The following is a 19492-nucleotide window of genomic DNA, read 5'->3' on the forward strand; positions in this document are numbered from 1 at the left end:
TAGATCTGCGTGGGTTATATGCATTGTGAAAGTTTCATCGAAATCGGTTGATGCGGAGAAAAATGCCAGTCATTGAAAGATGTAAGAATTCTTAGATTTACTGCTGTTATAGGCCGAAAATCGTGAAAATCTGCAATTTTTACCATCTTTAAACGCTCGTAGCTCATTGCAACGTCGACCGATTTTGACGAAATTTTCAGGATATGTTTAATTGACACAGATCTGCAAAACGTATTTTTAAAATTTTTAATATAGGCCCACATAAAAAAGTTGTAAAATGCAACGTTTAGTATTTTTGCTACAATTCCGATTAATTGCAATTGTCGACAAAATTTCTTTTCACATCCTGTAGTAAAGGACCCTAATTTTTTGAGATAAATTCGAAAATATCCGCAAAAATTGGTGCAAAAGTGGTGTCTCTCCGTCTTTAATCATTGTTTAAACATGTTTAAACAATCATAATGTATTAATATTGGATATCAGTGTATTCGGGAAAGTCTACAGAATCTTTTTCTGTAGAGAACAATTCAATATCTTTTATAATAACATCGCAATATTTGTTTAAAGTTGAAAAATATGTCTTTTTTTTAAAACTCCATTTTCTCAAAAACTGGACGTATAGGAAAAAAATGAAAAACAGATTCGGAATCAGCGCGGGCACTGTTGACCAACCATAAATGCTACTGTGGGTAGTTATAGTTTGTGCAAAGAAAAAAAAGTATCTCTGGATCGTTGCTACTAAATTTTCCATGTAGCTTTATATGATAAACGGGAATTTTAACCCCACTCTACCTTACCATTCAACACATTTGTGGAACGTGACATGTATCCCTGAGAATGTAATGATGGCGCGTGTCTAGCAATGTGTATTGCCGCGTAGATCTGGGGCCAGGCTAGTAAAGAATGCGCCCCTGACGGCGTCTTCTCTTCCGACGCGACGTCGACATCGCCTTCCCCAACGCCGACGACGCCGACGACGCCGATGACGCCGCCGACGCGAACGACGCCACGCTGATCGCCGTTTCTAACTCAGTCACGGTTTATCAGCCGAGCCGTAACGCGGAAAAGAGCAGAGGCGAGCGGTTCCGGAACTATATCTTCGTGCCACCTCTGTTCAACCCAGATCTCAACGTGCTCCGTCCTTGCTAAACCGTGGGTTGTCCGTTCTGCTAACCGAGGAACGATTCGCAAACCGGGATAGACGAGAGAACGCGTCCTGGATCCGTCATTGTAACGCTTCCTCTTGAGCCCCGCTGTTTTATTGATCGTCCGCTCCGAGCCTCCGAAAACGCCGCGGTGCCGTTTTAAGGGTTGTTCCAGTCCGAGTAATTCGGAAAATCCGCGAACATGGTGAACGACATCTACTACCCCAACACCGAGATCGCGAAGAACGCGTACTGCGACAGCTTCAAGCGCTACAAAGAGATGCACGAGAAGTGAGTGTTACGATCCTGTTTCTCGACGGTAGCTCTTAAGGGTTGTTTCGTATTCCTATCTCGCGTGTGGAGATTCTTCGACCTACCCTGTTCGAAATTCTCCTTGGCATCTCCCCTCGGAACATCTTCTAGCTTCCCTCTGTTATAGCATCAGCTGATCCTCTCCAACTCCTTTCAACCCCTAATTCCGTGAAAGCGTAACTCTCCGTGTCCGAAAGTGACGAGCGTAATCAATAATTTTGACAGTGACCCGTCCGGAGAACCGCGATACCACGACACGTAATTCTCGTTCGATTATTACTTAACTCGATATTGATTATTGTTATGGTGACTTGCACATGATCCAGAGTATGATCTAATACGAAAATGTTTTGGGAAATGCTTCGATCAATTAGATGATTAAGATAGAACTATTTTCGAACGTTTATTATTGGTACTCATCGTCTCTCCTGTTGGTATCATGACAGAAGGTGTTACAACACGGAATTTGTTTAAAGAACGAGCCGTTTCATATCTTTCTGTGCTGGTCGAATACTTCCGCGAGCGACTGTACACGTCGCAATCTGAATTATTGAATAAAATTTACATTGCAAGCGCTTATAAATTATTGTCGGGAAACCTACAAGCGTTTTTACTCTCTCTCTCGAACGGCAGGGCAAGAAAATCGTTTTGCTAGGGAGACATTGGACGCTTGAAAAAATTATGAAAATGATTTTTAAGAAAATTCGCCAGCTTATTGTCCGTTCGAAAACACCGATCGCGGAAGTTAACCTTTACGAAGTGCGAAATTAAAGGTTGCGCTGCTAGGGAAATTATAGAAGGGGACTGTGAGAGAGGGTGAGCGACGAATGGGAGTTTAACAATAATCGCGAGCGACATGACCAGCGTGGTTAAATTAAGTGCATTCCCTCGGTGCTCGTTAACGTTTTCATAAGAGAGAGAGTCGTTGCGCAGAGGGTATCCTTCAAGGTTTATTAGGGCGCATCTCGCGATAGGGTACGTTTCTGAAGCGAATCTTCGTTTCTAGGGCAGTACGAAATTACAATAATAATAATCGATAGACTGTGGTTCTTTATGTGATTGAAAAATTGTCCAAGCCAATTGTGGGAAACCGAAGTTAATGAAAATGTATTTTCACTTCTAATCAGCTTCAAAAGTCGGTAACCTTGACTCCCTTCAATGTCTTTTCAGTTTCGTATTTGATCTAGACTCCTGTATCACGCGATAAAACATAACTGTAAACGTCCAGTGGACGTAAAAAAGATTGTTTAAAAAGGCTCTTACTGTCGCAGAAGATGCATACGCATAGACTAATGTGTAAATAATTTTTTGATCGCGTTGTAAGGGTGTCTATTGTATATCCGTTTTAGCTATAAATTATCAATTAAATCCGCGGTCTACTTAGAAGTTTGCTTCGTGATTCTAAGCAGCTGTTAACAATCGAGCTGTTACAAAAGTTCATCAGTACATTCGTGCAAAATAAAAGTTTTCTAAGCCAATTGTACAAGGTAGAAATTGTATAAAAATGTGAAACTTTGTCTTTTAATCATTCCAATGAATAACGATATTTTGAAATTCTCCAAATGTCTTCATAGTTGTATTTTATCTATTCATTCTTATCGCAAATACATAAAATCCAAGGACTATTCATTATAGACAAGCTGTATATAAAAACACAAGCACTTAGGGAATTCTTTGTCCGTTTATCATTAATCAAGAAACTTTTGTGTATACATTTCCTTGAATTCATGGAATCATGGTCAATATTTCTACATTCTAACGAGTAATCTTGTAAAGTTTCGGTTTCGTTATCTTACGAATCTGTAATACCATAGGTGTCTAATATGGAAATAGAACAATGTTATCGATCTCCATAGCCAGTTGCTAAAAGATACACTCTCTCCGCCTATCTTTTATACCTGAACTTAATGCGAACTATTCTTTCCGCCTTCCCGCGTCAGTATTTTACAATGCAATCGATCTTTACGTAAAGGAAATGAATAATAAAACACGCATAGTTACCATAAATAGCATTAAAAAACAGTGTTGTGATATCATATCAGGCTTATCTGGAAACAATGCATATTTTGCCACTGTTTAGGTTAAATTAGCAATCTCAGTACAATACTATGAAACTAATTAGTCCTTTTTCTTGTTCTGGAACCAGTTAAGAGACAGTATTTTTAGAGAATTTATTAATGTTAAACATTTGTCTTGTAGAAGTAGAGTAAGAAGCAAAAATAATTAGAAATTACTTAAATAACAAAAAATTTTTTAATATATTACGTTTTTAAGACGGACTAAAAGGTATAAAATAATTTTTCCTAGCCCCATACAGATAGTCCTGAAAATTTGTGATTGTGAATTTTTAATAGCTACGAAAATACTTTGTAAGATTTAAAACGAAAAACGTGGGGCGCATGCAATAGATATAATTGATGCATGAATAGTTCGCCTAAGTCACTAACAGTAACAATTCTATTGCACTGCAAATGATATGAACTATTGTGTGAGTTTTCTCAACGGCAGCGGGTTTTCTCTACACTCCTTAACTATTATCTTGTGCCCCACATTTTTCGTTTTAAATCTTACAAGTATTTTCATGGCTATTAAAAATTCACAATCACAAATTTTCAGGACTTTATACTTTTTAGTCCGTCTTAGAAACGTGGTATATTAAAAATCTTTTTTATTTAAATAATCATTTTCTGCTTTTAGTCTTGTGTGTGTGAAATATTTCAATCGATTTTAAACATTTTGATGAGATTATAACAGAGACATGTGGTAAATTTCAGGTTTATTTTATTTCCTCTTCACCTGATCATATCTGAAATTAACGAACAGACAGACAAGAAAGCGAGTTAATATTGCATTGTCATCCAGTTCTGAGCTATGTTTAAAGTTCCAAGTCTCTAGCTCATCGGGGAGTTAGCTTAAAATCAATTGCAAAATTTGTACCAAACAGACAGACAAGAAAGCGAGTTAATAAAAACGTGGTAATAAAACCGATTTAGGTTTATTAAGAGCGATATGTAATGATTAGACTGTGGATGTTTTTGTAGACGAATTTGAAGAAACTAGAATCGAATAAAATCAATTCGTGTAGCCTTTTTAGAACTGAAATAAATTAAAATCGTTCTAAATTCTGTCATATTTTATATCCTAGCATTCCTTGAAAATTTTCAAGAGCCATAATTGCGTAAAGATCCATCTAGTAATGATTCCTGATAAATGTAACTACTATATGTATCCCCCAAGTGGGAAACATTATTCAAATTAAAAGAAACGGGACACAGTTTTTGAGTTCTGTTTTTTCAGATCCACTTTTACGTTAAATTAGCCACCCAAGAATAATACTTAGTATGAATTCGTTCGTCTTTTTTTCTTACTTTTAGAATGGATTAAGTAACACAGTTTTTGAGTAGTCGCGTTCTGTTTTTTTTCAGATCCATAAAGAATCCAGTGGAGTTTTGGGGTGAAATAGCGAAACAGTTTTATTGGGAAACTCCAGCGGTCGACGAGAAGTTCTTCTCGTACAACTTCCATTTGAGCAAAGGAGACATTTTTATTAAATGGATGGAAGGAGCCTCGACCAACATCAGTTTCAATCTGTTAGACAAGAACGTGAAGACCGGGAACGGCGACAAGATCGCGTTTTACTGGTAAGAGCTGTCGATTTGCGATTCAAATATCGCGGTCGCAAAAATTTAAATCGTAATGGAACTGGGAAAACGCTGACGTAAAGGACGAATTGTGATCGAAAGTGTATCATAACAATGGGAACGAACACGACGACGAATAAATTCGTTCAACGTTTTCGAGCTAGCCTATTCTGTAGTAACTACACTGTGAATCCAAGTCGTTCGGATTGCAAGGGTGCCGAATGCGCCTTTTCATTTCTCGATAATGCAAAGATGGCGTTTTTCAGTAGTCAAAAACGCTAGATAGAAGATCAATCTAGGCCGCGATCGCCCTCGAAAGTCCTATTTTTACGTTTACAAGGCGTAATTTGCATCCTTCGGCAGCATGTAGCTGTCGCAGCTTTATGAAAATAGCTACATGCGCAGCTTTAGCCCTAGTTCAGACACTGCGCAAACCGCGCAATTTTTGTGTTTGATTGTTCGACCGCGCGGATGCGTGTGAACGAATCCATAAACGCTAATGTAAGTAAGGTCCGCGCGGTTCAAATTGCGCGGATTCCGCCGTGTCTGAACGGGGTCTTATACTTCCAAATAATGCAAATTACGTGTCGCAATCGTAAAAAGTTTTTGTTATTCATTTGTTAAATTTGTTTTGCATTCCCTGTATTAAAATTTCGTGTTTTCTTTAATAATCTTAATACATTGAAAATAATATATCGACGTTCTCAAATTCGTTGTTGTTGTAAATGCATAATAAAGAAATGCATATATTTTTAACTAAAACAGTCACTAAGATTAGAAACTAATAAATATTTACACACAAAGAAAGTATTAATGTTTGCAAATCCTTTTAATTTTTCTATTAGTTAACGTCTCACGTGTTCATTTTTGCATGCAATTCTCAGTATAGCAGTAACACACGATGCCAATAATTTAACTAGGGAAATAACTAAGATTAGAGACTAATAAATATTTCCGACTGAAAATGGTTGAACACCTACACACAAAGAAAGTATTAATGTTTGCAAATCCTTTTAATTTTTCTATTAGTTAACGTCCACGTGTTCATTTTTTGCATGCAATTCTCAGTATAGCAGTAACACACGATGCTGATAATCTTTTGAATAGGAAAATATAACTAAGATTAGAAACTAATAAATATTTCCGACTGAAAATGGTTGGACTTCGTATCTACACAGTCGCAAAAAGTTCGTTCTGTTAAGATGTTAATACTTTTTACGGAGATACGTATTCGCGAAGATATGAATGCTACTGTAAGATCAGGCGGTTTATGAAAACATTTTTTTTATCGTCTGCAGAAAAGTGTCAGACATAACACTTAATGAACGAGTCGTATATAATAATGATCGATAAGGTTAATGCTCTACGTTGTGATATGTATAACTGAAACATAATACGAATCCAGGAGCGAAAAGTGATTGCCAGAAATCAACCGTGTCGAGAAGCGTGACGAACTTGAATAATTATGTCGTGCGATCATTACTCAACTTGATATGCTCATAAAAACTGACTGTAACATTTTGCAATTGAAATTTCCTATGATTATATTTTATCTTGTGACACGTTATATAATTTATTCATGAAAAACTTAGAAGCTTTTTTAAAGTATAGTAGAACCTCGATTATACGATACGATTAGTGAAACAGAAAAGTTCGTATAATATAACAGTTATTGAATTATACAATAGTGTTGTTTATGAATCGCCTTATATTGATATATTTAAATTTGAAGCATATTGAGATAGTACGGACCTCGGACCATTGTTGTAAAATTTTATTGTGATAACAAATAATTAATGAAAGTAACGAATACCATTTTATTTGTCACTATCGCATTAATATTTAATCTAATAAGAGTTTATTCGAATAAAAAGTTATTCAGTTTGTATATTTAATTCGTATCCTCTTTTCACGTATAAAGCTTGTAACAAATTGATCAGTAATTCGTACACTTACTATTCTGCTACTGTATACAATGTATTTGTGTCAATGTATTTGTGTCATTTTGTATTATGACATGAATGCGTATCACCATCATTAAACGTAGTAAGAATTAAACTTATTACGAGCACACAAGAAATGGAGAAAATTTAAGTAAAACCAAATGTTAATAAATAGTCTGCGAATTTTATGCATTTATGGCAAAAATGAGTGGGTGCAATTTAAAACAGTACAAAGGTCACAATGATTTAAGAGTGCTAACTTATTTTTCTCAACTTGTTATAATTATTAAAGTAGGAATAAACTGTTTACAGTGAATCACGAAAGTATTTGAACGCACTTTAAAACAATATAACTTTTTCATAATTGTTCCAAACGGCCTGATGTTTTGTAAGCAATTAGAAGTATTGGTTTACTAAATGATCTGCAAAAAAGATTCTCCAAAAATTACAATTTACAAGGTTGCATGCAAAAATAAAAAAAAAGCATTTTTTATGCGTGTAGTTTTTTTCTGCGTCAACCGATTTCGATGAAATTTTCAACATGTGTATAACTATAATAACATACATCTACAAAACGCATATTTTAAATTTTTACTACGGGCTCTAATAAAAAAGTTATAAACGGTGCCTCTTTTACTTTCTTATGTAATTCTTAGCAATTGCAATTTTTTCAAACTCTTTATTGCATGCCACTTGGTAAATCAATTCTTCTAATTGCTCAAAAAAGGTCAGGTTGTTTGGTCCGATCATAAAAAAGTTATAATGTTTTAAAGTGCGTTCAAATACTTTCGTGGTTCACTGTATGTGGCTCCTGTCACTTGCAATTGGTAAAGCAATTTTTATTTTTGCTCCGCAGTCTAGTAATAAACAATTATTCGTATTAATATTCGAGTAATTTGGCAATATTCGATTTTCAAATAAAATTACCGAATAAATAATGATAAACTGTTCTTGAAGAATATGTTTTTACGAATAATATATAATTATCCTCCGAATAAAATATTCGAGTAAAAAGAATTTATTCGAATAATTATGTTAGATAAATATTGATTTGGAACAATTCGAATAATAAGAAAAATATTAATAACAATTTATTATTTAATGGATTTCGCTACATTCTCGTTCGTTTGACAACTAAAATTGGATTAGTTGAATTAGTTGATATTCAACGATGACGATTTATAAAACATGTTTAAACAGCAATATTTTCGACTTCTCATGTCCACGCAAAATGAATCGGTTGTTTATAAACGCATGTCATTTGTGTCTCGTATAAGCCATAAGCGATACAATTTTTCTTTCGTTTTCATTGTGTGACGTTTTCGTATACGGTGTCAATAGATCTATTAGGGTTAAAAAGCTATTCAGGGTTAAAAAGATGAATAATAAATTTTCGTGAACATTGCGACTAAGGTATTTCTACTTGTACCGAAAATTTTATCGATATTAACATTCTGTTTTTTAAATTATCGAATAGATAAAGGCACAAGAATTTTCTTATCAGCAATCAAATTTATATTTATCTATATATCGCGATCTTTTTTTAAAAAAATTAATAGTAATAATTAGATAATAGTAGTAATATAATAGTGCTAATTACTATTAATTTTAAAAAATTAATTGTAATTAAAAATAATAGTAAAAGTTCTTTTAAATATTAGCAATAGTTTTCATGAAAATACTTTTTTTACATCTATATGATTTGGTGGTGGTTTATCGATCTATACTGAGTTTGCGAAGTATAAATTACATAATGTTTATTATTAACAAATGCATATATTTGTAGTAAAGTGAAATAATAGCGTAAAATATACAAAGAGATTAATGAAATGAAAAATAATTCATTGGATTCGCTTTGTTGATACCTGTCTATTCAATTCCATTATTTGTCTCACAATTAGAATCATTCTACAGATAGAATATATGTATATACAATTGATTGAAGTATTCAGCCACCTTAATTATCGAACGAATTTTTTGTAAAACGGTAGTAATATTAGTTACAAATTAAAATCTATTTTAAACAGATTCCGATTCACATTTGGCTGACAAATGTACATTTTTATTTGGGTAGGACGCAACGCTGTTATTTTAAAATGCTATTGCCTTTTTATAAGGAACGGTGACAAAAGTGGAAAGTTTTTAGAAGAATTCTTCAATACTGCTGACGGATGAAAGAGCGAAACACGCGCTCGCTCGCGCGTCTACATCGTACGATATGCGATGATTCGTCGAAAATTTGGCACATTGTTAGTGCGGATATTCCCATTGGTCGAGTCCACGTGGTACGATCGCATCACGTCACGTGGCGTTGGCATAGATCTCTAGAAATATTCGTTCGTTGTCGTGTGGAAATCAAATACAACACAGCGGACGCGCTCGAACTGTTTATATTACCATTGGTTTACATAACGTCACATATCTTTATTACAACAAAGTTCAATGCTTCCCCAATTCATTCTCGCGGCAAAACAAATTAGTATGTATAATGCTGATAAATCAGCCGCATAATTTAACTGTAAATATTTGTTTCGCGATCACTTTTTACGATAATGTAAAACACGTAACATAAAATCGAACTTTATACATTAGGTCACTTCTTTTTTCAAGTACAGTCAAAGTCAAAGTAATTATTGCGATGATAAAATTTTTCCCCCATTGTAGCGTCGGAATATTATACGTTTGCGGTATATGATTTTGAAAGAACTATTAAAAGCACGATAGTATAATATTTGTGATTTGTCATGAATATTATGGGTTCGAAATGATTTCTTTTAATCGAACGGCTGCAGTTATTGGACCACGCTAACGCGCTGTAATAAAGAATTTTGTTTCACCTTAAAGTATGGCTCGGACTTTCTCCTATCGATTTCGAATACTTGTTTGCATTAATTTCCATTGCACGTGCACGCGGCAATGCTTAATGTCAACGTTTAAATCAGCGGTCTCGTATCAGCTTACTTACTTCTGCTGTTAAACAATGTAATGTCTTACAATTTCTGATATAGCACACTTTATAAAATATTAACATGCATTTACACTGTCCAACAGCCAAAAAGTATTTCGATTCCCACTATGCGATTCTTATAGTTTTCCGCGCTGATTCCGAATCTGTTTTTCATTTTTTCCCTATCCGTCCAGTTTTTGAGAAAATGGAGTTTAAAAAAAAGACATATTTTTCAACTTTAAACAAATATTGTGATGTTATTATAAAAGATATTGAATTGTTCTTTACAGCAAAAGATTCTGTAGACTGTCCCGAATACAGTGATATCCAATATTAATACATTATGATTGTTTAAACATGTTTAAACAATGATTAAAGACGGAGAGACACTACTTTTGCACTAATTTTTTGGATATTTTCGAATTTATCTAAAAAAATTAGGGTCCAGCGGAAAATGGAACTATACCACGCGATAGAGCAGACTTTTATCTTGAAAAACCCCCGTTTGAAGTTTGCGACATCGACGTTTTTTTCGAACCAGAAAGCAAAATATCTTCGCCCGACATGAGTTTCCGCCAGTGGCGCTCGGGACGGGATACGGCGCAGCGACGGGATACGGAGCGACGAACGACCGTTCTGGTGGTGAGCGCCACTGGCGGAAACTCATGTCGGGCGAAGATATTTTGCTTTCTGGTTCGAAAAAAACGTCGACCATGCAAACTTCACAGGGGGGTTCTCAAGATAAAAGTCTGCTCTTTCGCGTGGTATAGTTCAATTTTTCGCTGGACCCTTACTTTTTGAGATAAATTCGAAAATATCCGCAAAAATTGGTGCAAAAGTGGTGTCTCTCCGCCTTTAATCATTGTTTAAACATGTTTAAACAATCATAATGTATTAATATTGGATATCAACTTATTCGGGAAAGTCTACAGAATCTTTTGCTGTAAAGAACAATTTAATATCTTTTATAATAACATCACAATATTTGTTTAAAGTTGAAAAATATGTCTTTTTTTTTAAACTCCATTTTCTCAAAAACTGGACGTATAGGGAAAAAATGAAAAACAGATTCGGAATGAGCGCGGAAAACCCTATAAGATTCGCATAGTGGGAATCGAAATACTTTTAAAAAGTTGAAATTTGTTGGACAGTGATATTTGAGATAAAAAAGAAAAATGTACATTAATCAGGATATCTTAATAACATTCGCTATTATTATACAACGTCATTATTCTTGATGGTCAAGTAAAAAGATATTTTACATACATTAAAATATCCCGTATTATTACGTACTTTAATAAAAAGAATTAATTTCTTTCTCAGATTCGCAGCAACTATTACAAAACTACTTGTGAAGCAAATTACGGACTTTGCACAATTATAGTAAACTCAAGTTTGTTTAATTCAGAGCTGAGCAGTTCCGAAATTACATTATTTGAATTATTATTTCAAATAATGTGTTGTTTTATTTTATGATTATTCAAAGTGTGCTTCATTGACATTTCTTGTATATTATTTTGAGGATTACTTCTTTTGCCAAACTCGAAATAAAGAAATAACAAATTAATACATTATTTGACATTGCTATTATTTCAGATGAACAGGATTTTTATACTCGTGTAACGATATTATTTTTATACAACGATTTATTTCTTATTTTCATTTCAAATAAAATTTGCCCAGGTCTGGTCCAATTAAAGTCATCTTTAGAGAAATACCAATTCTAACGCAATACACTTCTATACTTTGTCCAACGAGACGAGGCAGTGAAATAACAGCTTGCGTCCTTTGCTGCCTACCTGAGAATGGTAACATCAACTCTGTCGCACTCGAACCGGCTATGTTTCCGTTTACTGTTTTGTCTCGTTGAACAAGTTATAGTTTCTATTATTTATCGCTAGACTGCGGACTTTTATGCGAAATAAAAATTTTCTACCTGAATTGCAACAACCTGAAGTCAAATGGAAGTTCATTTTTTTTTTATTTAGAATTATATTTAAATTCTTCTATGATAATTTGTTCACAATCTTAAGTACACCTATTCATTTTATCCATTTGTCATCAAAATGGCTAGGTATAATACGAAATTATGTGTGTGTGTATACAGGACCTGAAAATATTATTACTAGAATTGATTTCATCCCTTAGTGAGACTTTGTTACGTTAAAAACAGCATTACAATATTTTCTGATCTGTTTTATATTATTAGGTTGGAAAGAAAGTTCTGGCGGTTTTTAACTATTCAATTCAAATGCATATATCTCATCTCAAACAAAACTTTATTAATCAAAATAAAGGCCATTGCAATCAATGCACTTTCGCCAACGAGAAACAAGTTTTGTTATTCTGGTTGAATAAAATTCTGGAGTCCTGGAGGCGACAAATTCGTTGCAAATTTGAAGCATTTCTCACGCAAGACGTTGTCGAGGTGCTTAAAAAAGTGGTAATCGGTGGGCGAGAGATTTGGCGAGTATGGTGGATGAGGTAGAGTTTCGTAGCCCAATTCGTTGAACTTTTGAAGGGTCGGTCGGGCGACGCGACGTGTGGCCGGGCGTTGTCGTGGAGAAGGATAGGACCATTTCTGTTCACCAGTGCTGCGGACACAAACGTTGAAATTCTTTAAACCATTTTGCAGTATTAATTAAACCTTTGTGCAGTACGTTCGTTAGTGGTCCCAGGGCCAAACGCCTCGTTGATATCGCGACAGCTTTCTGACCTAGTTTGAACTGGAATAGGAAAATTGTTCGAATCTGCTTCTTGTCCATGTTGTTTTAAACGGAAAACTTGCAAATAAAATTAATATCGCATTTTCATAGAGCGAAAAATGCACTTTAAAATTATATACAAAGTCAATGCAATGTAACAACAACTTAATCGAAAATAGACCATTTAAAATCAAAATAACAAAAACCGCCAGAACTTTCTTTCCAACCTAATAACTGTAATAATTATTACAACTGCAGTAATTAAATAACTGTTTTATATTTTAACCAACTAATTTCTTCATAAATGCATAAAGAGATCCACAGTCTAATTATTAAATTCTTACCTATTTATTAATATTATTACACTAACAAAAGGAACACATTTTTATGTAACTTTTGCTGTCTTATAATTGAGATAGACAGTTTTTATTTTTCACAGAAATCCGCAGTTTATTCATCACTAATTATACCGTTTACCGAAAAAAGAGATTACACAGAACTTGATAACTTCTTTTTTGACCCGAAAAATTTAACTGAGTTATCAAGTTCTGTTTAATCGTTTCTCTGAATAAGCGAAACTGCATAACCTTGATTAGCTCGATGTAGCATTAGCAAATTATAGCAATAAAATATTTGTTTTGATCAATGTTTGCATTAGGTATCAGGCCATGTTATAAGTGTGTACTATCGTTATCTTTATGTAACTTCTTGTCATTACGGTTTCTATTTAATCGTATGATCGGAATGGCGCTACTCTGTGATGTCTGGTATCCCCTGATGATTTGCTGACAATCACAACAACGTCTAGCGATACTCCGTACTTGACCTTGTAAGCAGCGAATGGCACTGAATTTGGAAAAAGCGATTCCTATACACATACATGCCAAGTTCACGCGAATGGCGCTTCCGGTTTAGATAATCAAGGTTTCTCGCACGAGGAATAATAAAAAAGATAAACTATTCCCGCGGCATGACGTTGTACAAATGGAAATTCGAAGTACCGTTTGAACTTATTTTCAAGCGTATGAGAAAATTTTTCAATAGCTTTCGACGCAAAAATATTGTACTTCTTTTTATTCGTTGCCACAGTTAATGCTTTCAAAAAAAGTTTAACGTTTCGAAGAGTCTAACTCTGGAAACCATCTTTTAAGATTTACTTTATTATCAGGTGTACAAATTAATTTGTAGCATTTCCTTCGCGAACTCGTTGATTGTTGACAAACTTTGTCAATAATCACTTTCTATGCAATTACTACATTTTACAGCCTAATTAATAAATCTGCAATGGAAATCAAAGGTCGGAAAAAAATAAATAAAAGATTAGAATTTAAAACAAAGTTACAATTGGTTATGAGGACCACGAATTAATTTGTACACCTTATATTTGCATACAGATGTGTTTGTTCTCCTATAATTGTGTATTTTCATACAAAAAGTAATTTGGGTGTCAAATGTTTCAATATAATTGTTTTTTAAATCGAAAATGTATAATAGTTAAAGTTTTAATCTGGGTTAAACTACTTGACTATTGTTAAATCTTTCATTTTTAATCTAATTCAATGAGGAAGATAAATCTGGAATTTAGTATAAGATTCAATTGCTGCTAAATAGATGATCCTATTTTCCTGAACGACAACCTAAATTTTGGTTTCAATGTTCACATTTCATTTTTCACTTGAAGAACTTCAATTTCCACATTTTCAATTAATATTCACAAGAAAGTTTACATTTTCACAGGCTCTTTGAAGGAAAGTGGAATTAGGTTCACTGTGTTCACATGCTACGAGTTTAATTATACATTAAAAAAGAGATAAAGGGTTTTAACTTTGAAACATGTCACTTTAAGTGACATTTTCTCTAGAAACGCTTCAGTGATTGCTGTAAAACATTAAAAAATTCGTTTTATTTTATCTCCCAAATACTTATGATTTCCAAACTAATTTAGAATATAAAGACAATAATAGCACGACATTGCACGTGAATTGACGAAAAGTTTATTCAAGAAATTAAAGCGCAATACATACTTGTTCACATCGATCAAATGCAACAGAGCAGAAAGCGATGATTAAAAATAGTTTTTAGTATAGATTGTTTGTGCTACATGACCTTAGGAGTACAGTACTTTCCAGATAATCGATAATACCTTATCATTAGACCTTTAAATCTTTGTGAAAATCTCGATTTGTATAGACTATATGTTCGAGAAACTAAGGTGAGGAACAATTTCAATTTAACAACTAGGAAACTCTAAAGTTTGAAAGTTTTCTTGCTGTTTAAAACTGTGGATGTTAGACTGCGGATTTTATGCATTTATGACAGAACTTGAATATGTACACGAAATACAAAGCTGTGTGAAAACATCTCAGGTATCTGAAAAACTTGCAGCTCATTATAGTCCTCTAAAAAAGATACAGATTTCTAAGCAGCTCGTGTGTGTTGTAATTAATGCAGATAATAATGAATAAATAATTTATTCGATAGATAGTATCAAAACAAATACAATAAACGTTACTCGGCCTTCATTTTTTAGACATTTGCAAAAAATGTGTTGGCAACTGACAACAGTTGCTTTTTGCTACGACAAACAAAATGATATAGTATTAATCGATACTTAAAAGCAGCCTGCGGATTTTATGCATTTATGACAAAAATTAGTAGGCGAAATACAAAGCTGTAAAGGCATTAAAAGAATTTGTAGGATCCGACATACTAGTAGGAACAGGTTCTCTCTCTCGTATCGCAAGGAATAGGAATTGGGATTTTTCTCTGAACAAAGAATATATTTTCCAATTAGTTTCATACATCGAAAGTTTTCGTAGAATTTACAATAAACCTTTGAAGAAGGTTAGCAACGAAAGATTAAAATAATTTTACTAATAAAAGGTTTTCCCATCAGGCGTCCGGTTTATCTCAACCGTACTCTCCTATTGGGAAAAACGACGACGACTCGGTTTCACCAGGTGTCCTCTGTAAGCTCGGCGGCCGGCCTTCATGGCCGTCCTCTCCAAGACGTACAGAGTAACCTGGTGAACCTACTTTCAGGCGGCCAGGAAGCTACCCTGTTCTTTCCTCTCGGCGGGCGGCCGGCCTTCATGGCCGTCCTCTCCCATTTATCCAGAGAGGCGTCCAGGTGCAACCCCTGTCCTCTCCTGAGCTGCCGGGCGTCCGATAGCATTGCTTCGTACTCTCCCTAACCTATGGGCGGCCGTGGTCTTACCTCGTCCTCTCCCACAGGCGCAGCAAAAGTGATTTCTCCGCGATCGTCTACCGGTATTTATACTAGTCGTTGCTAACCCTTGTTTGGGCGTTGTTAGGGATTTTAGAAGTTTCTCGAACATGCGGCCTTCTAGAACATTCGGTCGCGGCGCGATTCTTTTCTTAATCTCAGGGTAGTGCCGAGGCGGATTGGCACCCCTGGGGTTGTCTCGTTCCTCGTCGCGTTACAAATTTAAGAATATTATTATATATTATTCTCAACTTATTAAAAAATTATTAATCGGAGAAATATACGTTTTCATTCAACTTCTGTTTCTTAACATTTTATCTACCGGAAGCCTATTAATAGGATTTTCAATCATTGTGTTGTACCAAAAGAAAGCATAGAAATTTTCTTTTATATTGCAATCTTAAATGAAATTATTAGATGACGATATTGTGGGTGACTTGTTAGTTCTCAATGAAAATTGCTGTTTTCATTGAAGGTTCCATTAACAAGTGTTTAGCCATGTTCCATAGATTTCTTAAAATTATGCAATAATCACCGATCGGTAATGTGTTAAAAATTTTTTAATTTTTTTTATTTTGCATAAAGGTAACCTTTGTTCCTTTATGTAATTTCAGTAGCAAATTATAAAAATTAAGATAAATTTTTAAAAAGTGTATTTCTGAGGGAGATCTATGTACAGTAAAGTCGCGATCTAGCTCCCTGAGGATCTCCACGATCTCTGTCCCTTCGCCTACCCCTTCCACTGACCGGCATTCCCGCGAGGGGCCAAGAAGCTCGAGCTGCCTCGGTCGCCGAGCAGTGTAAACATGCCGCATATTTACGTACATGCTGTCCTTTCCTACGTTCGGCATCCTTTGTACTTTCGGTGCGGTCAACGCAGTCATAAAAATTATTTCGAGAAAAAACAATTTTTAATATACCACGTTTTTAAGACGGACTAAAAAGTATAAAATGATTTTTCCTATCCCCACATACAGATTCCACACCCCATACAGATAGTCCTGAAAATTAAAACGAAAAACGTGGGGCGCATGGAATAGATATAATTGATGCATGAATAGTTCGCCTAAGTCACTAACAATTTTATTGCTCTGCAAGTGATATGAACTATTGTGCGAGTTTTCTCTACACTCCTTACTATTATCTTGCGCCCCACGTTTTTCGTTGTAAATCTTACAAGTATTTTCATAACTATTAAAAATTCACAATCACAAATTTTCAAGACTGTCTGTATGGGGTTAGGAAAAATTATTTTATACTTTTTAGTCCGTCTTAAAAACGTGGAATATTAAAATTTTTTTTATTTATATAATTATTTTCTGCGTTTTAGTCTTGTGTGTGTGAAATTTTTCAATCGATTTTGTACATTTTGATGAGATTATGACAGAGACATATGGTTTTCAGGTTTGTTTCAGTTTCTCTTCACCTGATCATATGTTGTTATACGTACCGACCAATAATATATCGATCTGTTTAATTTTACAAGCAAAATTAAAATTAAAATTAAAATTAAAATTAAAATTAAAAAAATTAGTTATTACATACAAGCAAAATTAATTTCATAAGATTTTTTTATATTGTCATCCAGATCTGAGCTATGTTTAAAGTTTCAAGTCTCTAGCTCATTGGGAAGTTAATTTAAAATCAATTGCAAAATTTGTACCGAACAGACAAAAAAACAGACAAGAAAGCGAGTTAATAAAAACATGGTAACATGATAAAAAGGGAGTCTGTTTGATGATCTGCGCGACTCTGATAATTTTCGAAGATTCGCTGCATCTGGTTGCCGAGCTTGGTCGCTTATACATAGTCGCCTAATTTTTGGTCTCTCGGCGATCAAGTGGTCACGTGTCGACGACTGGTCGACAGTGCGAATGACTACAAATCACAAGGCGCTCCAGCGTTGTTACGTGAATCAGTTCTTTTCAAATTGACTGATTAAAAGCGAGACTGATTAAAATGCTGACACGAGTGTTTTGACCGCTACTGATTCGTTTCGTAAGAGTGACTCACACCGTCGCGTCGCGTCGGCGGATGATTACTCGAATTATGTAACGTTATTTCAGGGAGGGCAACGATCCCGATGATTATTCGAAACTGACTTACAAGAGATTACTGGAGGAGGTATGCCGATTTGCGAATGTACTGAAATCGAAGGGAGTGACGAAGGGGGACCGTGTTGCTATTTACATGCCAATGATCTTGGAGCTCCCTGTCGCTATGTTGGCCTGCACCAGGATCGGTGCCGTGCATAGTGTAGTGGTAATTACTATTCTTTCAACTGCTATACTTCACTTTTAACCCTTTGCACCCGGAACAATTTTAACTTGAAAATTAAGCATTTCTTCCAAATGGATATTTGTTCGTGGGTATGTATAGTTGCTTACAAATGGAGCTGAATATCTTAAATTAAGAGGACAAGGAGGTTCAAATATTTCCTCGGCATTTAAGGATTTTGATAGACTAACTTCAAAGAGTACTAACATTTATAAAGTACTACATATTTTGAAAAATACACATATTTCGATTTCGAAAAAACAAACGCACTAAAAAGTATGAAATAATTTCCATTCAATTTATATGAATACACACGAACTTAAATACAATACAATCTTTTCGAAGGCGGCGCAAAAATTAATAATTTTCCAAATGACAGATGTTGCTGATTATGATTTCATTGGAATACGATGGACTTGGAAATCAGTAGGTGGGAAGAGAAGATACATTAATATGTGAAAGCATGTAGAAGAATTTAAGGATTTTCGTAATTTCCAGTGTCGAAAATTTTCAATTTTGCACCGCCTGCGAAAAGATTGTATTGTATTTAAGTTCGTGTGTATTTACATAAATTGAATGGAAATTATTTCACACGTTTTAGTGGAACGAGCAGAATTGATAGAACACCATAGGATGGTTTTTCGGTCTTATTGGTTATTTTCAATAAAAACCGCAAAGAATGTAAAAATGCAAAATTTGTTTTCAAGGGACCAATCGGGAGACGTACCCTACAAAATGCAAAAGATTTCGTTCCGATTGGTCCATCCATCTCGGCGTAATCGGTGAAAATACATAGAAAAAAAAAACGAAAAGAAAAGGCACATAGAGATCGAATTAAGAACCTCCTCCTTTTTCGAAGTCGGTTAAAAACAAATGAAATAGATTATTATTAATTAAAAAATGTTGCTGGATCGATAGAAATTACTTGATTGCCACCTGTTCTGCGAGCTAGGAAAATATTCTTCATACAGCTGGTTTATTAAATGTTATTCAACAAAATTATTATTTGTTTCTGTTCCAAAATTATCTAACTGATAAAAAATACTAAAACGTTGGAAAAGGTATAGATATCTTTTTTTTCGAAGGATTCATCAGTTGCCTAAACAATGCAACTATTAATAGTTATGACTAATTGCTACATTATTGAATATAATTTTGCACTAATTGAAAGTGAATCCAGAATGGTTGTTGTATATGATATTTTATCACGAAATTATAATAGTTTAAACGTTATCACAATTTTTCGATAGCGCTCCTTTTATCTTTGCAAGGTGGATGCTTTTGACGTTTTGATGG

The 19492-nt window shown here is 34.5% G+C and overlaps 1 protein-coding gene across 1 annotated transcript in view; it reads left to right on the plus strand.

Annotated features, from left to right (window-relative positions):
* The first annotated feature begins 986 nt into the window (after positions 1-986).
* Positions 987-19492, plus strand: part of Accoas (acetyl coenzyme A synthase) — a 35183-nt gene continuing 16677 nt past the window's right edge. Inside the window, exons 1-3 of the mRNA XM_076431289.1 lie at positions 987-1436; positions 4883-5098; positions 17986-18181. Coding sequence (XP_076287404.1) covers positions 1348-1436; positions 4883-5098; positions 17986-18181 — 501 coding nt within the window. The 5' untranslated portion in view covers positions 987-1347. The remainder of the gene's footprint in view (positions 1437-4882; positions 5099-17985; positions 18182-19492) is intronic.

The sequence above is a fragment of the Lasioglossum baleicum genome, chromosome 9 (assembly GCF_051020765.1).
Source record: "Lasioglossum baleicum chromosome 9, iyLasBale1, whole genome shotgun sequence".
Taxonomy (NCBI): domain Eukaryota; kingdom Metazoa; phylum Arthropoda; class Insecta; order Hymenoptera; family Halictidae; genus Lasioglossum; species Lasioglossum baleicum.